The 13,419-nt window shown below is 43.8% G+C and overlaps 1 protein-coding gene across 2 annotated transcripts in view; it reads right to left on the bottom strand.

Moving 5' to 3' along the window:
• Window positions 1–13,419, bottom strand: part of LOC147701928 (myosin-1-like) — a 253,534-nt gene that overhangs the window by 83,654 nt on the left and 156,461 nt on the right. For both annotated transcript variants that reach the window (XM_086930553.1, XM_086930554.1), the window contains 3 exons: window positions 7,554–7,730; window positions 6,841–6,986; window positions 5,838–5,928 (listed from right to left, as the gene is read on the bottom strand). In XM_086930553.1, the coding sequence (XP_086786679.1) occupies window positions 5,838–5,928; window positions 6,841–6,986; window positions 7,554–7,730 (414 nt within the window). The remainder of the gene's footprint in view (window positions 1–5,837; window positions 5,929–6,840; window positions 6,987–7,553; window positions 7,731–13,419) is intronic.

The raw sequence follows: 13,419 nt of genomic DNA, 5'->3' as shown, positions 1-13,419 counted from the left end.
TTCCTTCCCAGTACAAGAATTGGCTTGGTAGTTTGGTCTGCCCTGTTCCCATGATGCACTGGGCCAGGGTCAGACTAATTTGCATATAGCCAGGTTCTGAGCTGGGATGGTGCAGTGAGCAAAAAAACGGTGATGGATCAAGCCCTGATCTTTGGACTGGGTAATCACCACCCCCTTTTCTGGAACACTGAAGGGGAGGGCAGAGCACGACAAAGAAGCACCCTGGAGAGGCCTGCAGCATGAGCTCAGCTGCAGAGGCCTGCGGAATACAGCCCCACAAGAGGCCACGAGGGCCTGCAGCACAAAGAAAATCAAACACCAGCCGCAATGCGTGGGGGGGGGGGACAAAGGTGAAGCCTCACAAAGTGAAATCACACGCCACAAGGGACCGGAGGTTTGCTCCCCATACACCATAGACAGACATGCTTCAGTCATAAATCTCCCAAGGTGTTTGTGCCCTCCTGCCTCCACGTGTGAAACAAACATAAAAGCTTACCGGAGAAGAGGTGGTGTCCTGTTCAGGATGCCGGTGGTCAGCAGTGGCTCCAGCCCCCTCCAGCTCACAGCCAAGCACCGGCAAAACAAACAGAGGCAGAGTGTCGGGCAGCAAAGAAGGCTGCTGACAGTCTGGAAACTGCACCACACTGCCATCTAGTGGCCACAGTACACTAGTGCAGCCCATGATTGGAATGAAAACAACAAGCACGGGCAGATGAAAAGAAAGAGTGATCACTGCAGCCCTATACTAGTGACCCCAAGCGCACCATAGCAAAGCAGACACCCAAGGAGACTGACCAATCGCAGGTACACCCCAGGAAGCGCAAGAAGTGTTCAGGAGTCAGTGCAGGAACGCGCCAGAACATTCAGGAACACGCCAGGAGATATCGCAGGAACGCGCCAAAACCTTCAGGAATGCGCCAGGAGACAGAGCAGGAACGCGCCGGAAACTCCAGGAACACGCAAGGAGGCAGCGCCGGGATGCGCCAGAAGCAAAGCATTGCGCAGGACAGCGCAAGGAGTGAAGGAACCCCACACCCGCATGACAGGACCGCGCAGTACTGCGCCAGAACGTGCCAGGAGCACCAGAAATCAGGAGCGCCAGAGTGACGCTGCACAGCGACACGCCAACGCCACAGAACAGCACTGCGCAGGAACGTGCAAGGAGTGAAGGAACTCCACACCTCAGGACCGAACAGCACTGCGCCAGAACGCGCAAGGAGTGACGGAACTCCACACCTCAGGACCGAACAGCACTGCGCAGGAATGCGCACGGAGTGAAGGAACTCCACGCCACCACGACTGAGTGACGCAGGGATCGCGTCCTCGGAGACCTGTCAGTAGGTCACAGCGAACATGACTTGCCAGAAAGTCACCGCTAGACGCGGACCAGTCGGATGGCCGCCCGAAAAGAAAAGGAGAGAAGACGCGGACCAGTCAGTTGGTTGCCCGAAAGGAAAGGAAGAAGCTGACCAGACAGATGGTCGCCCGGAAAGAAAAGGAGAAGATGACCAGTCAAATGGTCACCCGGAAAGAAAAGGAGAAGCTGACCAGTCAAATGGTCGCCCAGAAACAACAGGAGAAGATGACCTGCCAGATCACGACTGCAAAGACTTGCCAGAAGGTCAAAGCTAAAGTAACTGAATATTCTGACATGAAGACTGATGTGAAGTTAAAGAAGAGGTCCATGGACGGGACCCAGAAGAGGTCTGATAACACCGACCCGAAGTAAAGGAGGAGCGACAGGAAGAAAGGTGCGATGCCTGGTTTTGGTCATCGGAAGAAGAGAAGGCGTGTCCTAAGGGTAGGACTCAACCAGGGAGACACGTGTGGAGTGCACGCCACACGGAGATGGCCTGGGTAGTGAAGACAAGAAATGGGACCGACCACGTCGTGAAAGGAATGGAGGAGAAGAAGGGTAGTGAGTGCCACGGTGCCACTAGAAGATCACAAGAAGAGAAGAGGTGTGACCAGTCAACTCACACAAACACCAGGAGAAGATGGCGACATGCACCAGAACACCGGAGTGCAGTAGAGAACAAGGCCTGGCAGGAACACCGGGCGGCACAAGTCAAAGACATCCACCTAAAAGCCATCCATCCATGTGGCAATCGCAGAAGAGGGCAAGTTTGAACTGTTGACAACAATCTACCTTTGGGGTTGAGCGGAAGATTGGATGACGAGAGTGCTCACACATCCGGCTGAGGAACTGACCACTCCACACCAACCCGTGGCAGCCCAAGAAGCAAAGGCCTCAAGGGACTCTGGTGGCAGCAAGTCCCGCAAGAGAGACAGATCCGAAACAGTGCGTCTGCAAGACCCACTGAGAGGAAAGCTTCGCATGCAAGAAAAGAGTCAACAGCGTAACCTTCAGGTGGAACTAAGACACAACGGTGAAGATTGTGGAGCGCCCCGCTCACAGCCCGAAGGCTATGGTGGAGCAACATGACCGAAAACACCAGTCCAGTGGAAACCTGGCAAAGAGGTCCTCCCGGAAATCTTGTGAGAGAGGAATACTGGCGAGAGGGGTATCCTAGTGAGAGGGATGTATGCACCTACTCCTTTCATCTGCCCAGAAATACTTTGAAGCCTGCCCCGAGACACTACCAAGGACCAGGACTGAAGAGGAGAACCAAGAAGCCAAACAATCCTCGGATCACGTCACCCTTCTATCTAGCTACCAACTGTCACCAGTGGTGTGAAGCAAAGACAAGACAAAGAACAACGTCAAGGCGGCACAGACAGAAGATAGGACCCGCCGAACAACGGCGAACCATGCCACAGTGACTCATTGTCCTGGTTGCAGTAACTACACCATCTGCGGCCTGCAATCCGCCAAAGAGACTCAGTTCAAATCATCGAGTCCAGTGTTATATTTTCTGTATAGTTTCTTTCCCACAGGTTGAACTTTGTCGTGGGGTTTGCGAACTGCACTTTTTCTCCCACAGGTTGGTACCACTTTCAGGCTTCACCATCTGCTACTGGATGCAGACTCTGAGGACCAACACCCTGATGCTGACAGCATAACAGGCCACCATTGGATACTACAGTAGACTACAACGGCAATGAAGGGCTTTAGAAAGGTAAGCCCTGTGTCGTGTGTCAGACTGCAGAAAGTTGATTTACTGCCTGGCTTCTGTCTCCTGCTTCAGAGAAAAACAGGGCAGGCATCTTGTGACAGACAGCACATACTTAAATATATCAATTTGTTTTAGAGTTACGATCGTATCACTAAACAAATCGATCAATTTAGTATTTTTTGAGGTATATGTGAGGGAATTTCAGATGGGCGCAGCCCCAGAGACCTAATGAAGAAAAAGCCCCTGGTTTTACATGCAGCAACATAGCAAGAAAAGGTTGTGATTAACTCTTTCAGTGTCATTATCACTTTGTTGCTATTACCTTACTTTATTGTTTACCACATTAAAATGTTGTATTCCTTTTTTTCTGTCCTTGCTCCCCTAATCCATATACACCCCTCTTCTTTGACTCAGTCACAATAAAAACATATTCTAACAAAAACATATTCCTGTCGTTCGTGTTCTCATGTACTCTTCTCTGAAAAATATTTGGGGGGGGGGCAATTCTTCCAACCATAGACAGAGTGACTGTAAGAAAGGGTGAAAACACAACAAAAGCCTAATTTACAGGTAAATGGTCTTTTAAAGACCTGTTAAGTACTCAGTTGCAGCTGCAATGCAATTAGACGGTCGCCAGCCCGGGCTGACACACGCAACGGGGGAGTTAGGGGGGGGTCTGAAGCCCCGTGAGCCCAATGGGTGTCATGCGCCTGAATTATGGCATCATCCAGTAATTCAATTCGGAAATTACTAGAAGTGCTGATCCTGTCTCAAACATGTATATAAATCAGAAACGCCATTACTATAGCCCTGGTGTCACAAAAAAAATGAACTCACTACACTCCCTCCTCTAGTTCCCCCTTCCTCTCAGATTCCCAGACCCATCTCCATGGTGTCTACTTGAATGCCAGGTCAACACTCAAAGATATATTGACTATAGACAAAGAATTGCGTAAAATGCCCCAGAGAGTCACCATCATTGTTGAAATATGTTTCTGCTTCTTAAATTATCCAATGGTCCTAATCTTTCCCTGCCCTGCCAGCATCTCTGATTTCATATGGGAGTCATTATTAGATGTATTCATGCACAACCCTGCTAGAAAGCCAACAGTCTACATTTTCTTCCGTTGTTAACCTTGTTAATCTTAGCACATACTACAATTGAACCTATCTATTTCTACCCAGGTCAAGCATGAACCTCAAACTAGGAGCCTTCTACCTCTGGCTAAAAATATCCCCCCATTCCGCTAGTCCATGAGCTCTTAACCACTGTAGCAGAATCTTGCTTACAATTTGTCCCAGATGACCTACACACGGATTGCAACATTTCGTTTATGTTATTTTTACACCAGCATCCCGATTTAGCTCAGAAAGGCAGTGCACTCTTGGGGCCACATTGTTTTCTGTTATAGTTAACCTTCACAAACATATATCTTCTCATTAACCGCTTAACCGCGGCGGCACTTCTGGTGTGGCGGTTTTATTGAGTGGGTTGGGCCGCGTCGGCCAACGGACGTGAGCAGCCCTACGGAGGCAGTCTTCGCGACGGCCGTTGGCCGTTGGGCGCATCGAAAGGGTTTATACCAAGGGGCTTATTTACAGGCCCGTTGGGCGCCGCTGCTCCGTCACTTTTTCCCGTAATAAAAGTGATGCACCTGCAGTGCAAGAGGCTTGAAAATAAGCCCCCAAATATTTAGAGCGCCTAATGGCCTCACTCATTTTCCCAATTTGAAAACTTCAACTGCTAATCATTTCCTGAAACTTACATCATTCTGTCAACACTGCATCCGTACCGGCACAAGGCATGCAATAATTTGCCATTATGTAGGATGAGGTTTCCCAGCCCCTCTCAGGGTATTTGGAATACGCTTGACCATTTTATGTGTGAATTGTCTCCAGAAAGAAAATCTCACATTCACCTAATGACCAGTAACACTTACTCTACCTATCATTTCGAAATCGTGGATCCTCCCTGCCCATAGTATCATATAAATCCCTCCTTTCCTTCCTGTCTTACTACTCCCCCATACTACCCTCTCTTTCCTTCTTTCTCACTTTTTCCATTATTGCCTCATTGGTACATTCAAGGAAGGTATACATCTGACATTCCAACTTGGTTCACTTCACCCAGTCCAATTTCATCAACAGAACCAGGTACCAACTATTTCTATAGCTTCTTATGTAAAGGATCTAAGCATATTGCTACTTCATGCCTTTATCATTTCTATCTCTCTGGGCCACACTGTTCTATACTTTGTGCATCTGTCGGATGTTGGAGAATACATTTTTTCTTCTTCCTCCTCATTCTCCCTGTATTGCTTTCATTATAAAAATCAATAAAGTGCATTGAACTAAAAAAAACCCTCATGAATAAAGAAATCAAAGTGCACTCCGGCATGCACAAGTGAATGCACATCAGTATAGAGAACGTGGTTCACAAGTGATATAGAAGTGTTAAACATCAATGTTTTCAAATGTTTCAAATAGCCATTTTATATACATGCATCATTCATTTTGTAGACCAGTTACAAAAAGATGCATCCACTATAATAAGTTTACTAGTATTGAATACTTTACAGCAGGGGTCTCCAAACCGGTCCTGGAGGGCCGGATCCATGCCAGATTTTTAAAGTTACTACATGTATCTCAATGGGGATATCCAAAGAATCTGGCATGGATCCGGCCCTCCAGGATCGGTTTGGAGACCCCTGCTTTACAGCAACAAAGCCATAAAACTGTGAAAGCAAACGTGTCACTAACCTGCAGCTCTTTAATCTTTTTCTGTAGTTGAGTACTCATAGATTGCTCCTCTTCAATTTTTCTTTGCATTTCAATCAACTCAACATCTTTCCTATTAGACACAATACATTAGTGCCCATAATCCGATTGAAAAGACCACAAAGCTGTGCAAACTTAAAGTTAAATATATAGATGGTAAAGCTTCTATTCATAATTGCTATGTTTATTTACATAATAATTTTAATGAACCACGTCTGGACAAAGTAATTTGGACATACATGGTCTCATTTATAGTTTGGAAGTTGGGGTGCTCATATAGTTATCCCATGTGTCGTATAGTAAGTACACTATATTCTATGCACCTGTAGTAAGTTGCATGTGTTATCCATTATGTTTGTGACAAAGTAACCAGTTTGCCAAACTATAAGTCATGCCCCTAGTCTTGTAGCAAAATCATATTTTTATAACATTGTGCACTATAAAAAATAATATTTAATATATAGCAATAGAGTGCCACTGATGGTTTGCAAACATAATTTTTTGTCAGAGATTCAGCTCACCTTAGCACATACTGCAAGTGTTCTTAAAAAGACAGATGATTGAATGCAAAGTATCTTTCCATTGCATGCACCTAAGACCTATTTGTATTAAAATTCCATTAAGTATGGAGAATGGTGCAGTCAAGTTCTAGTGATCATTCTGATTGGTAATGTGTCTGAGCTGGTTGCAGTGCACATTCTTTTGCATATTTTAGGATATGTTTTCAAACAATGTGTGCATATCAGATATAAAAAAGGTTCTGCCCACTATATACATTGATGTTAGGGTACCTCTGACAGATCTACATAAGGGTAACAGATCTACATAAGTATCCTATGTTTTATACTGGCATACTATCACTTTCATTATTCAAGATCTCTGTACATGACTATAAAATTTAACAACACAATGATGAACATCTCTGGTGAAGTGTGCATTATAATTCACACTGGCTTTATTGTCATGCCTTTTGCAAAGCCCTTACTTTTTACATTTCTCCTCCATTAGCTGGTTGACATTTTCTAGATCGATGACGGATTCTGAAGTTAATTTTAGGTCCCCTTCCAGTTTTCTCTTTGTTCTTTCAAGGTCCATTCTTAGTTTCTTCTCCTGCTCAAGACTTCCTTCCAACTAGGAAAAAAGGCAGATAAACAAATGTCAATATGAATGCTAACCTTGGCCACAATAGTCATAAATATATCAGACAATACATATGATGTGTTGCATAGCCACAAAACGCATTATCACAATGTAGGTCTTTCACATACAGTGATACAGTTGACATAAACAGTTGATGAATTGAAACCCTGAAGAAAGTTTCAAGTTCTTAGTTGAAAGACAATCTTGTCAGGATAGCAAGCTTTGTCAAAACTGGACCAGTATTGGATTATATCTATGTCCTAACTGATACATGAAAGGGGCAAGCAACCTCCTGTTTCCTAGAAGCGACTTTTAATTGACATGCTCAGCTAGCAGGGTGGCTATCAAAGCAGAGTGAAATATAGTTTCCACATAAAAATTCAATTAATTTGTGAAAATATGAATTTTTCATGATTCAGAATTGAATGTTTAAAAAAATACTTTGAGACATGCTTGGGTAAAGACTTGTACTAATGCTCAGCACTCATTCCCAGGGCTCTTATAAGATTGGTTCAGTTTTACACTACTCAGCATTGCTAAGATTGCTAATAAACCTACATCATCCACTTGCTGTTCCAGTTTGAACTTCATCTTAGAGAGGGCAGTCACTTTGTCTTCCTCAGCTTGTAGGTCATCCAAAGCCTGTTGATGAGCCTCTTGATAGGCCTTTTTCTCTTTGGTCAACTTTGAAATAATTTCATCCAGTGCAGCCATCTCCTCTGTCAGATTTTTTACCTAAGAAAAAGATGACAACAGTTAATGTAATAACGTTATAGATGCTTAGCTAAACCTCAAAGTGCTGGCAACTATCAGCAAGGTTTTGGCTTCAACCTGGATCAAATTTGTTTAAAGACTTGCATTATTCTCATTGTACACGTCTTAGTGCACTTCAACCGACAGATGAAGTACCCAGTTACTGTACTATGTAATAGTAATACTGCAGTCACTTCCATTTCTGAGAATCCATCTCACGCCCACAATTCAAACTTTAGAGATTAACAGTCCTGAAAGTACAGTTAGCTTAACTGCATACCTTTCCTCCTTCATTACCCTTAGATGCCTACACTGCAGATCATATTTGTTAGACCTGGCATCCTTAGTGAGGTTTCTCCCTAACTTTTTTTCTTCAGACCTCCTTATTATTCTGACTTCGTTTTTTCTGACTTTAGGACTCAACACTCTTTACCACTTCTAACTAGCACTAAAGTGCTTTTGCTCTACACTCAAAACATGGTAAAATTAGCATATACCCAATTGGCATACTTAATTTACTTACAAGTTCTTAGTAAAGTGCACTACATGTGTCCAGGGCCTGTAAATTAAATGATTTAGAGTCTCTCACTTACAACAATGCAGTAAATGATCCTGGTTTTGTAAGGTCCGTATCTAAGGAGGATCATTAGGTGTAGGGGAGGGTGAGACATCTTGATGAAAGTGTGACTACAGGGTCCAACCCCTCAAAGCGCTCCATGTTGTGGAGTAGTGCTACATAGAAAATAATTATTGCAAAATGTGATTCTGAAAAACAGTGATTTTGAAACCAGGCTCACTTACGGATGTCTTAGTACATGTGCATTTGATTATACGGTCCTGGCAAAAGCCATAATGAACCACTTGGGCACTTAGCATGAATGGCTGAAAATGTTGATCATGATAAGGGGTAAATGATACCATTGGTATCTAAAGGCCATGAACAATAAATACTTTTAGGTAGGTGACTTGAGTCAATTTTAAGTCACTTGCACCTTTAATTTCACTCTAAAAACAACCAGTTCCGCTGTAATAAGGTGTTAAAGCACACCTTAAAGGCAATTGGCTTCCAGGCAGGGAACCCAATGATGAAGCATGTCACTAACTAGGTGGGTGAATGAGTGTTCTTTTAAAAACCGTGAAGGTTCCCCCCTGCATTGCTGTAAGTGAGAGATTCTAAAGGATCCTTTGTTAGGTAAACAAGGTGCTCACTCTTTTTGTTTGATATATAGATATAGTCTATATACGTGTTCTTTTTCTCTCTCTTTTTTCTGTTTATGATATTGGAAAAGGTGGAGATGTGCTTTTTAGCTTTACATGTCTTGGTAAAGAAAAACTCTTAAGTTTGTTTTTCAATACTGCAGACAACAAACATGAACCAGTTTTCTTTTCCTATTTGGAAATTACACTTATAAAATGTATTAAGACATCTCTATTGTTAGCCTATGTAAATGAATAAACCTACAGAGGATTTTGAAGAAAGTGCAAGTGCGAAACTATACAAAGGTACAGTACAGCCAGAGTAAGGATAAACTGTTCATATTCTAGCTTTGGGTTGGTTAGCAGTTAGCTATATTTACTAAACAGCTGAAAGGACAATTAAATAGTACTACAAGATAAAAAGCTATTAGGATATGATAAAAGAGGTAGCAAGAAGATCGGGGGTATGCGTTGTCTCTTTTTTATTGCATCGCGCCTAGTGATCCATATTTTCCCAAATAATTTTGCCACTGGGAAGACTATTAATGGCCAGGGAAAAGCTTCTTGGTGGGACTGGGTTCCCATCAGCTTACACACAGGTGCTAGCCATTTATGTCTTGGTGTAGTATATAACGGACACGCAAAAAATAAATTTTTTACTTTTTCGAGTGTCCCGGGGCAAGCAGGGCAATGCTGTACAGCCTCAGAAGATCGTTGCTAAGCCACTTTGAAGGAGTTCACAGAGAGTCAACCGAATCTAAACTGTATGTAGAGCTTCATGTCTTGTGGGGCCGAAATGACCTCCATTTACTGTTGGGACATACCTATACACTTAAACTCCATAAACTCTGATGTCAGATGGCCAGCAGAGGTCTGGGAAGCAGTTGACTGAACCATCCAATTCCAATACTGGGATTTTACAACGTCTCTAACGGGTAGGAGGCTATGATTAGAAATGTACCACAGGGATCCCAGGCCTATGACATAGAGCAGTGCTTTAACTACTTTAGTAAACCAGCCTATTGTTTTAAAACAATCAAGTTGTAAAGGTCTTCAAAGGCTATAGCGTAATGGCTGAGCTCAGGTGTTTGTTTAAGTCATAACCAAAAGAGAAGGGGATGGAGCCTAGCTTTATCCACAATAGTGGACCTACCCATATCCAGTCTAAGGGGAATAAGCTGGGTACTCTGGGGGAGATAGCATAAAGATCTAAAGAACTTATTTTCAGTCTGTAGAAGGCCCTCAAGATTGTGGAAACCCCAGCTTTGGGCCCCATTCAGGGCAGATGTTGCTACCTTCTCCGTAATTCTGAAGTGGAGCTGCTATAGGCCTAGATTGAGAGGTCCTGCTATTTCAACTGCTGGAGGTTCCTTTTGATGATGTGATGCTTCCATGCCAAAGTTCTCCAAAGGAATCCCTCCCAGGGTCAATTTACCTTTGAACGATTTGTGAGGGTTCATTGTCAGGAGCTTAGTTTTCGAGGTATTAACCTCCAGTCCCCTCTGATTGAAAAAGGCCATTAAGAGGCCCAGAAGGAGTTGAAGGCCACTAAGGGTCTTGGAGACAACTAATGTGTCGTCCGCGATTAATAAAGTTGTTACTTTTCCACCCCCTAATGTAGATGCGTCAGCAGAAACTTCCTCTAAATGCTTCACCACCCTGTTTATAAAAAGTGAAAACAGGGTGGGAGCCAGGACATACCTTTACTGAACCCCCCTAACAAATTTGAATTGTTCAGTCAATTGCCCTTGATCCCCCCAACGTACCCTTCGTGTCTCCATGCAGCCAAACTACCAGTGCAAGAAGCTCCGGAGGTAACCCCAAATCCTGTAATACCTGTCATAACTTGCGCCTCTGAATAAGTTTGAAGACAGACTTTAGGTCTATGAAAGCAATTTATGAACTAACATGCTGGATGTTCACTGTTTTTCATGCCTAATCTGAAAACTTGGTTGATGGTGCTGACTTTCCTCCTAAACCCAGCTTGAAATTGGGATAAGATGTTGTTTTGATCCATCCATCTGTAATCTTGGACAAAAGGGCACGGGCGAAGTTCTTCTGGACACCATCGATTAAACTAATCGGCCTATAGTTGGAGGGCAGTGCACGGTCGCCCTTATTGAAGATCGGTATTACTTCTGCTCCCTTCCAAAACAGCGGTATTGGTGCCCCAGCAGCAATTCCATTGGAAAGTATCCAAAAATATTTGGACCAGTTGGCGATATCAATGAGAACGATGTCTCCAAGTACGCCATCTGGACCCGAGGCTTTGTTCTTAGGTGTCAATATTACACTTTGAATAATTTTGTTCATTGAGAACAGCTCACTGGATCGAGTGCCAAAGTATTCACATGGAGGGACTTCAGTATTTGACTCTGCTGACCCAGTGTAAACAGCAGAAAAGTGATCAACCTAGGCAGCTACAGAGATGTTACTGTTAGGCAGCCTTGGTCTGTCAGCATCTCCCCTTGTAATCAACAGCCAAAATTGTTGGGAATCTTTCTTCTGGCAAGCATCACAGATTTGTCCAACGATTTTCAGCCCAGTTTTGTTTCGCTTTTGCTTGGGCTACCTTGTAGGTCTTCCTGGCCTCTCTTATTTCTGAAACATTATTTGTTCTGACTGCAGGAGCTAGGGCAGCCCTCATATTCTGGTAGTCTTCATTGAACCAAGAGAATTGTGGGTGAATAGACAGACTTTTGCATTGATTCCGACTCAGTAGTGTGAATAAGGAGGATGTCTGCTCAAAAAGAGATGTATGCCTATCTGTTAACTTTAGGAGGCCCTCCCGTTGGTCACTCAAATTAGGGGAATTTTCAATGGCTTTATAAAATAATTGCTTTATTGCATCACATTTAGAGGTATCTATTGCAACCTGAGCCCACTTCATTCTTCTATTATCATTTGTGGGACAAATAATCTTGGTTGTTAACATGGAGCCAGCTGGGTTACAATGTCCAGAGGGATGTCATATCGTATAGTGGTGTGGCTCACTTGTTAGAGGCGGCAGGCCCAGAAGCAGAGAACGGCCCGGGACCAGGGTTCAAATCCCCTACGCGGCAGGGTCGTGGACCAGGGTCAGCGGACTCGATAATTCTCGCCTTGGTGCCTACTCTAACCAGGGATCACACTCGGCAACTCTGGGCATTAGCTTGCCTCATCTCTACAACGGCCCCCCACATTCGCCGGGGATGCCTGGTTTCACCTTGGAGATACCCTGTAGGGACCATCTCACAAGGATAGCCAGGACGGGTTCCCAGCGGTCTACAGCGCCACGACGCCTAAGGGCAGCAGTGTGCTTTACAAGAACACATACATTACATATCAAGCTCGAGAGGGTTGTGGTCACTATCGATGGTCCTCCCAACTAACATGTCCATCACTCCAGGCCATAATCTTACATCAATCAATAGATAGTCGATGCAACTCATGTTCACAGTTCTATTGAACGTGTTTGCGCCTATCATATCGGACTTTATGTGCGTCCATTTGCTGCCCTTAGGCCATACTTAAGAGTAATTGCTTGGAGCTGCTGGTTATAGTTCAAGCGGGGGAACAGACCACAGCTCGTCTATCCGGTCAATATTGGTTAGATCTTCAGAATCGAGCAGCTCAAAAGTCACGTTAAAATCTCTGACTATTATTAAGGGCGAAGGTGGCTCTCTTTTCTTGAGCAATCTGCTTGCGCTTGGAGTGTTGGAGAACTACAACCCGCTTTAGTGCCTCGAGCATAAACGTTGAATATGGCCACAGACTTGCCATTCTTTCCCTTGAGATGTACTGCAAGAATATCAGGGCTATTGGTCTTCATTACTTTCGTGTAACTTTGTAAATCAATTCTGATCCTTATCAGAAGCCCACATGCTGGTCGTCCTGGTCTATTAGTGACTGCTGGGCGACATATAATGATGTATCCAGGAATGAAAACTGGTGCTGTGGCCCATGTTTCTTGTAGTATACAGATATCAAAGAGTTCAATATATTTAACCCAGTATGGGAGTACTACCTTATTTCTTAAACCGGCCACGTTCCAAGATAGTATGCGTAATTTAGTAATTAGAATTTACGTGTCGAGGCCCGCAGAATGATGTTTGTCTATTGCGCATCTTGGCAGTAAGCTCACCGATGGAACAGGGGGCCCGATTCACAGAGCTAACTTAAGACAAAATCCTAAATGTACTACCATTTTGGTATTCACAGAAGGAATTACTCATTTTGGTATTCACAGAACGCAATTACTCCTTTAGGTTTCACAGAAGTTAGGAGTCCTAACTTTAGGACTCCGAAATGCCTTCTGTGAATACCGAAATTCTTAAATTTAGGATTTTTTGCAGTTTGGGAGTAGTAAAGTTAGGACTCCTAACTTTAGGACTCCTAAATGCCTTCTGTGAATACCGAAAGTCTTAAAGTTAGGATTTTTCTCAATTTAGGAGTAGTAAAGGTAGGACTCCTAACTTTAGGACTTCTAATCTGA

This window comes from Lissotriton vulgaris, chromosome 7, assembly GCF_964263255.1.
Source record: "Lissotriton vulgaris chromosome 7, aLisVul1.2, whole genome shotgun sequence".
NCBI lineage: Eukaryota > Metazoa > Chordata > Amphibia > Caudata > Salamandridae > Lissotriton > Lissotriton vulgaris.
This window is presented reverse-complemented; position numbering and strand designations above follow the sequence as displayed.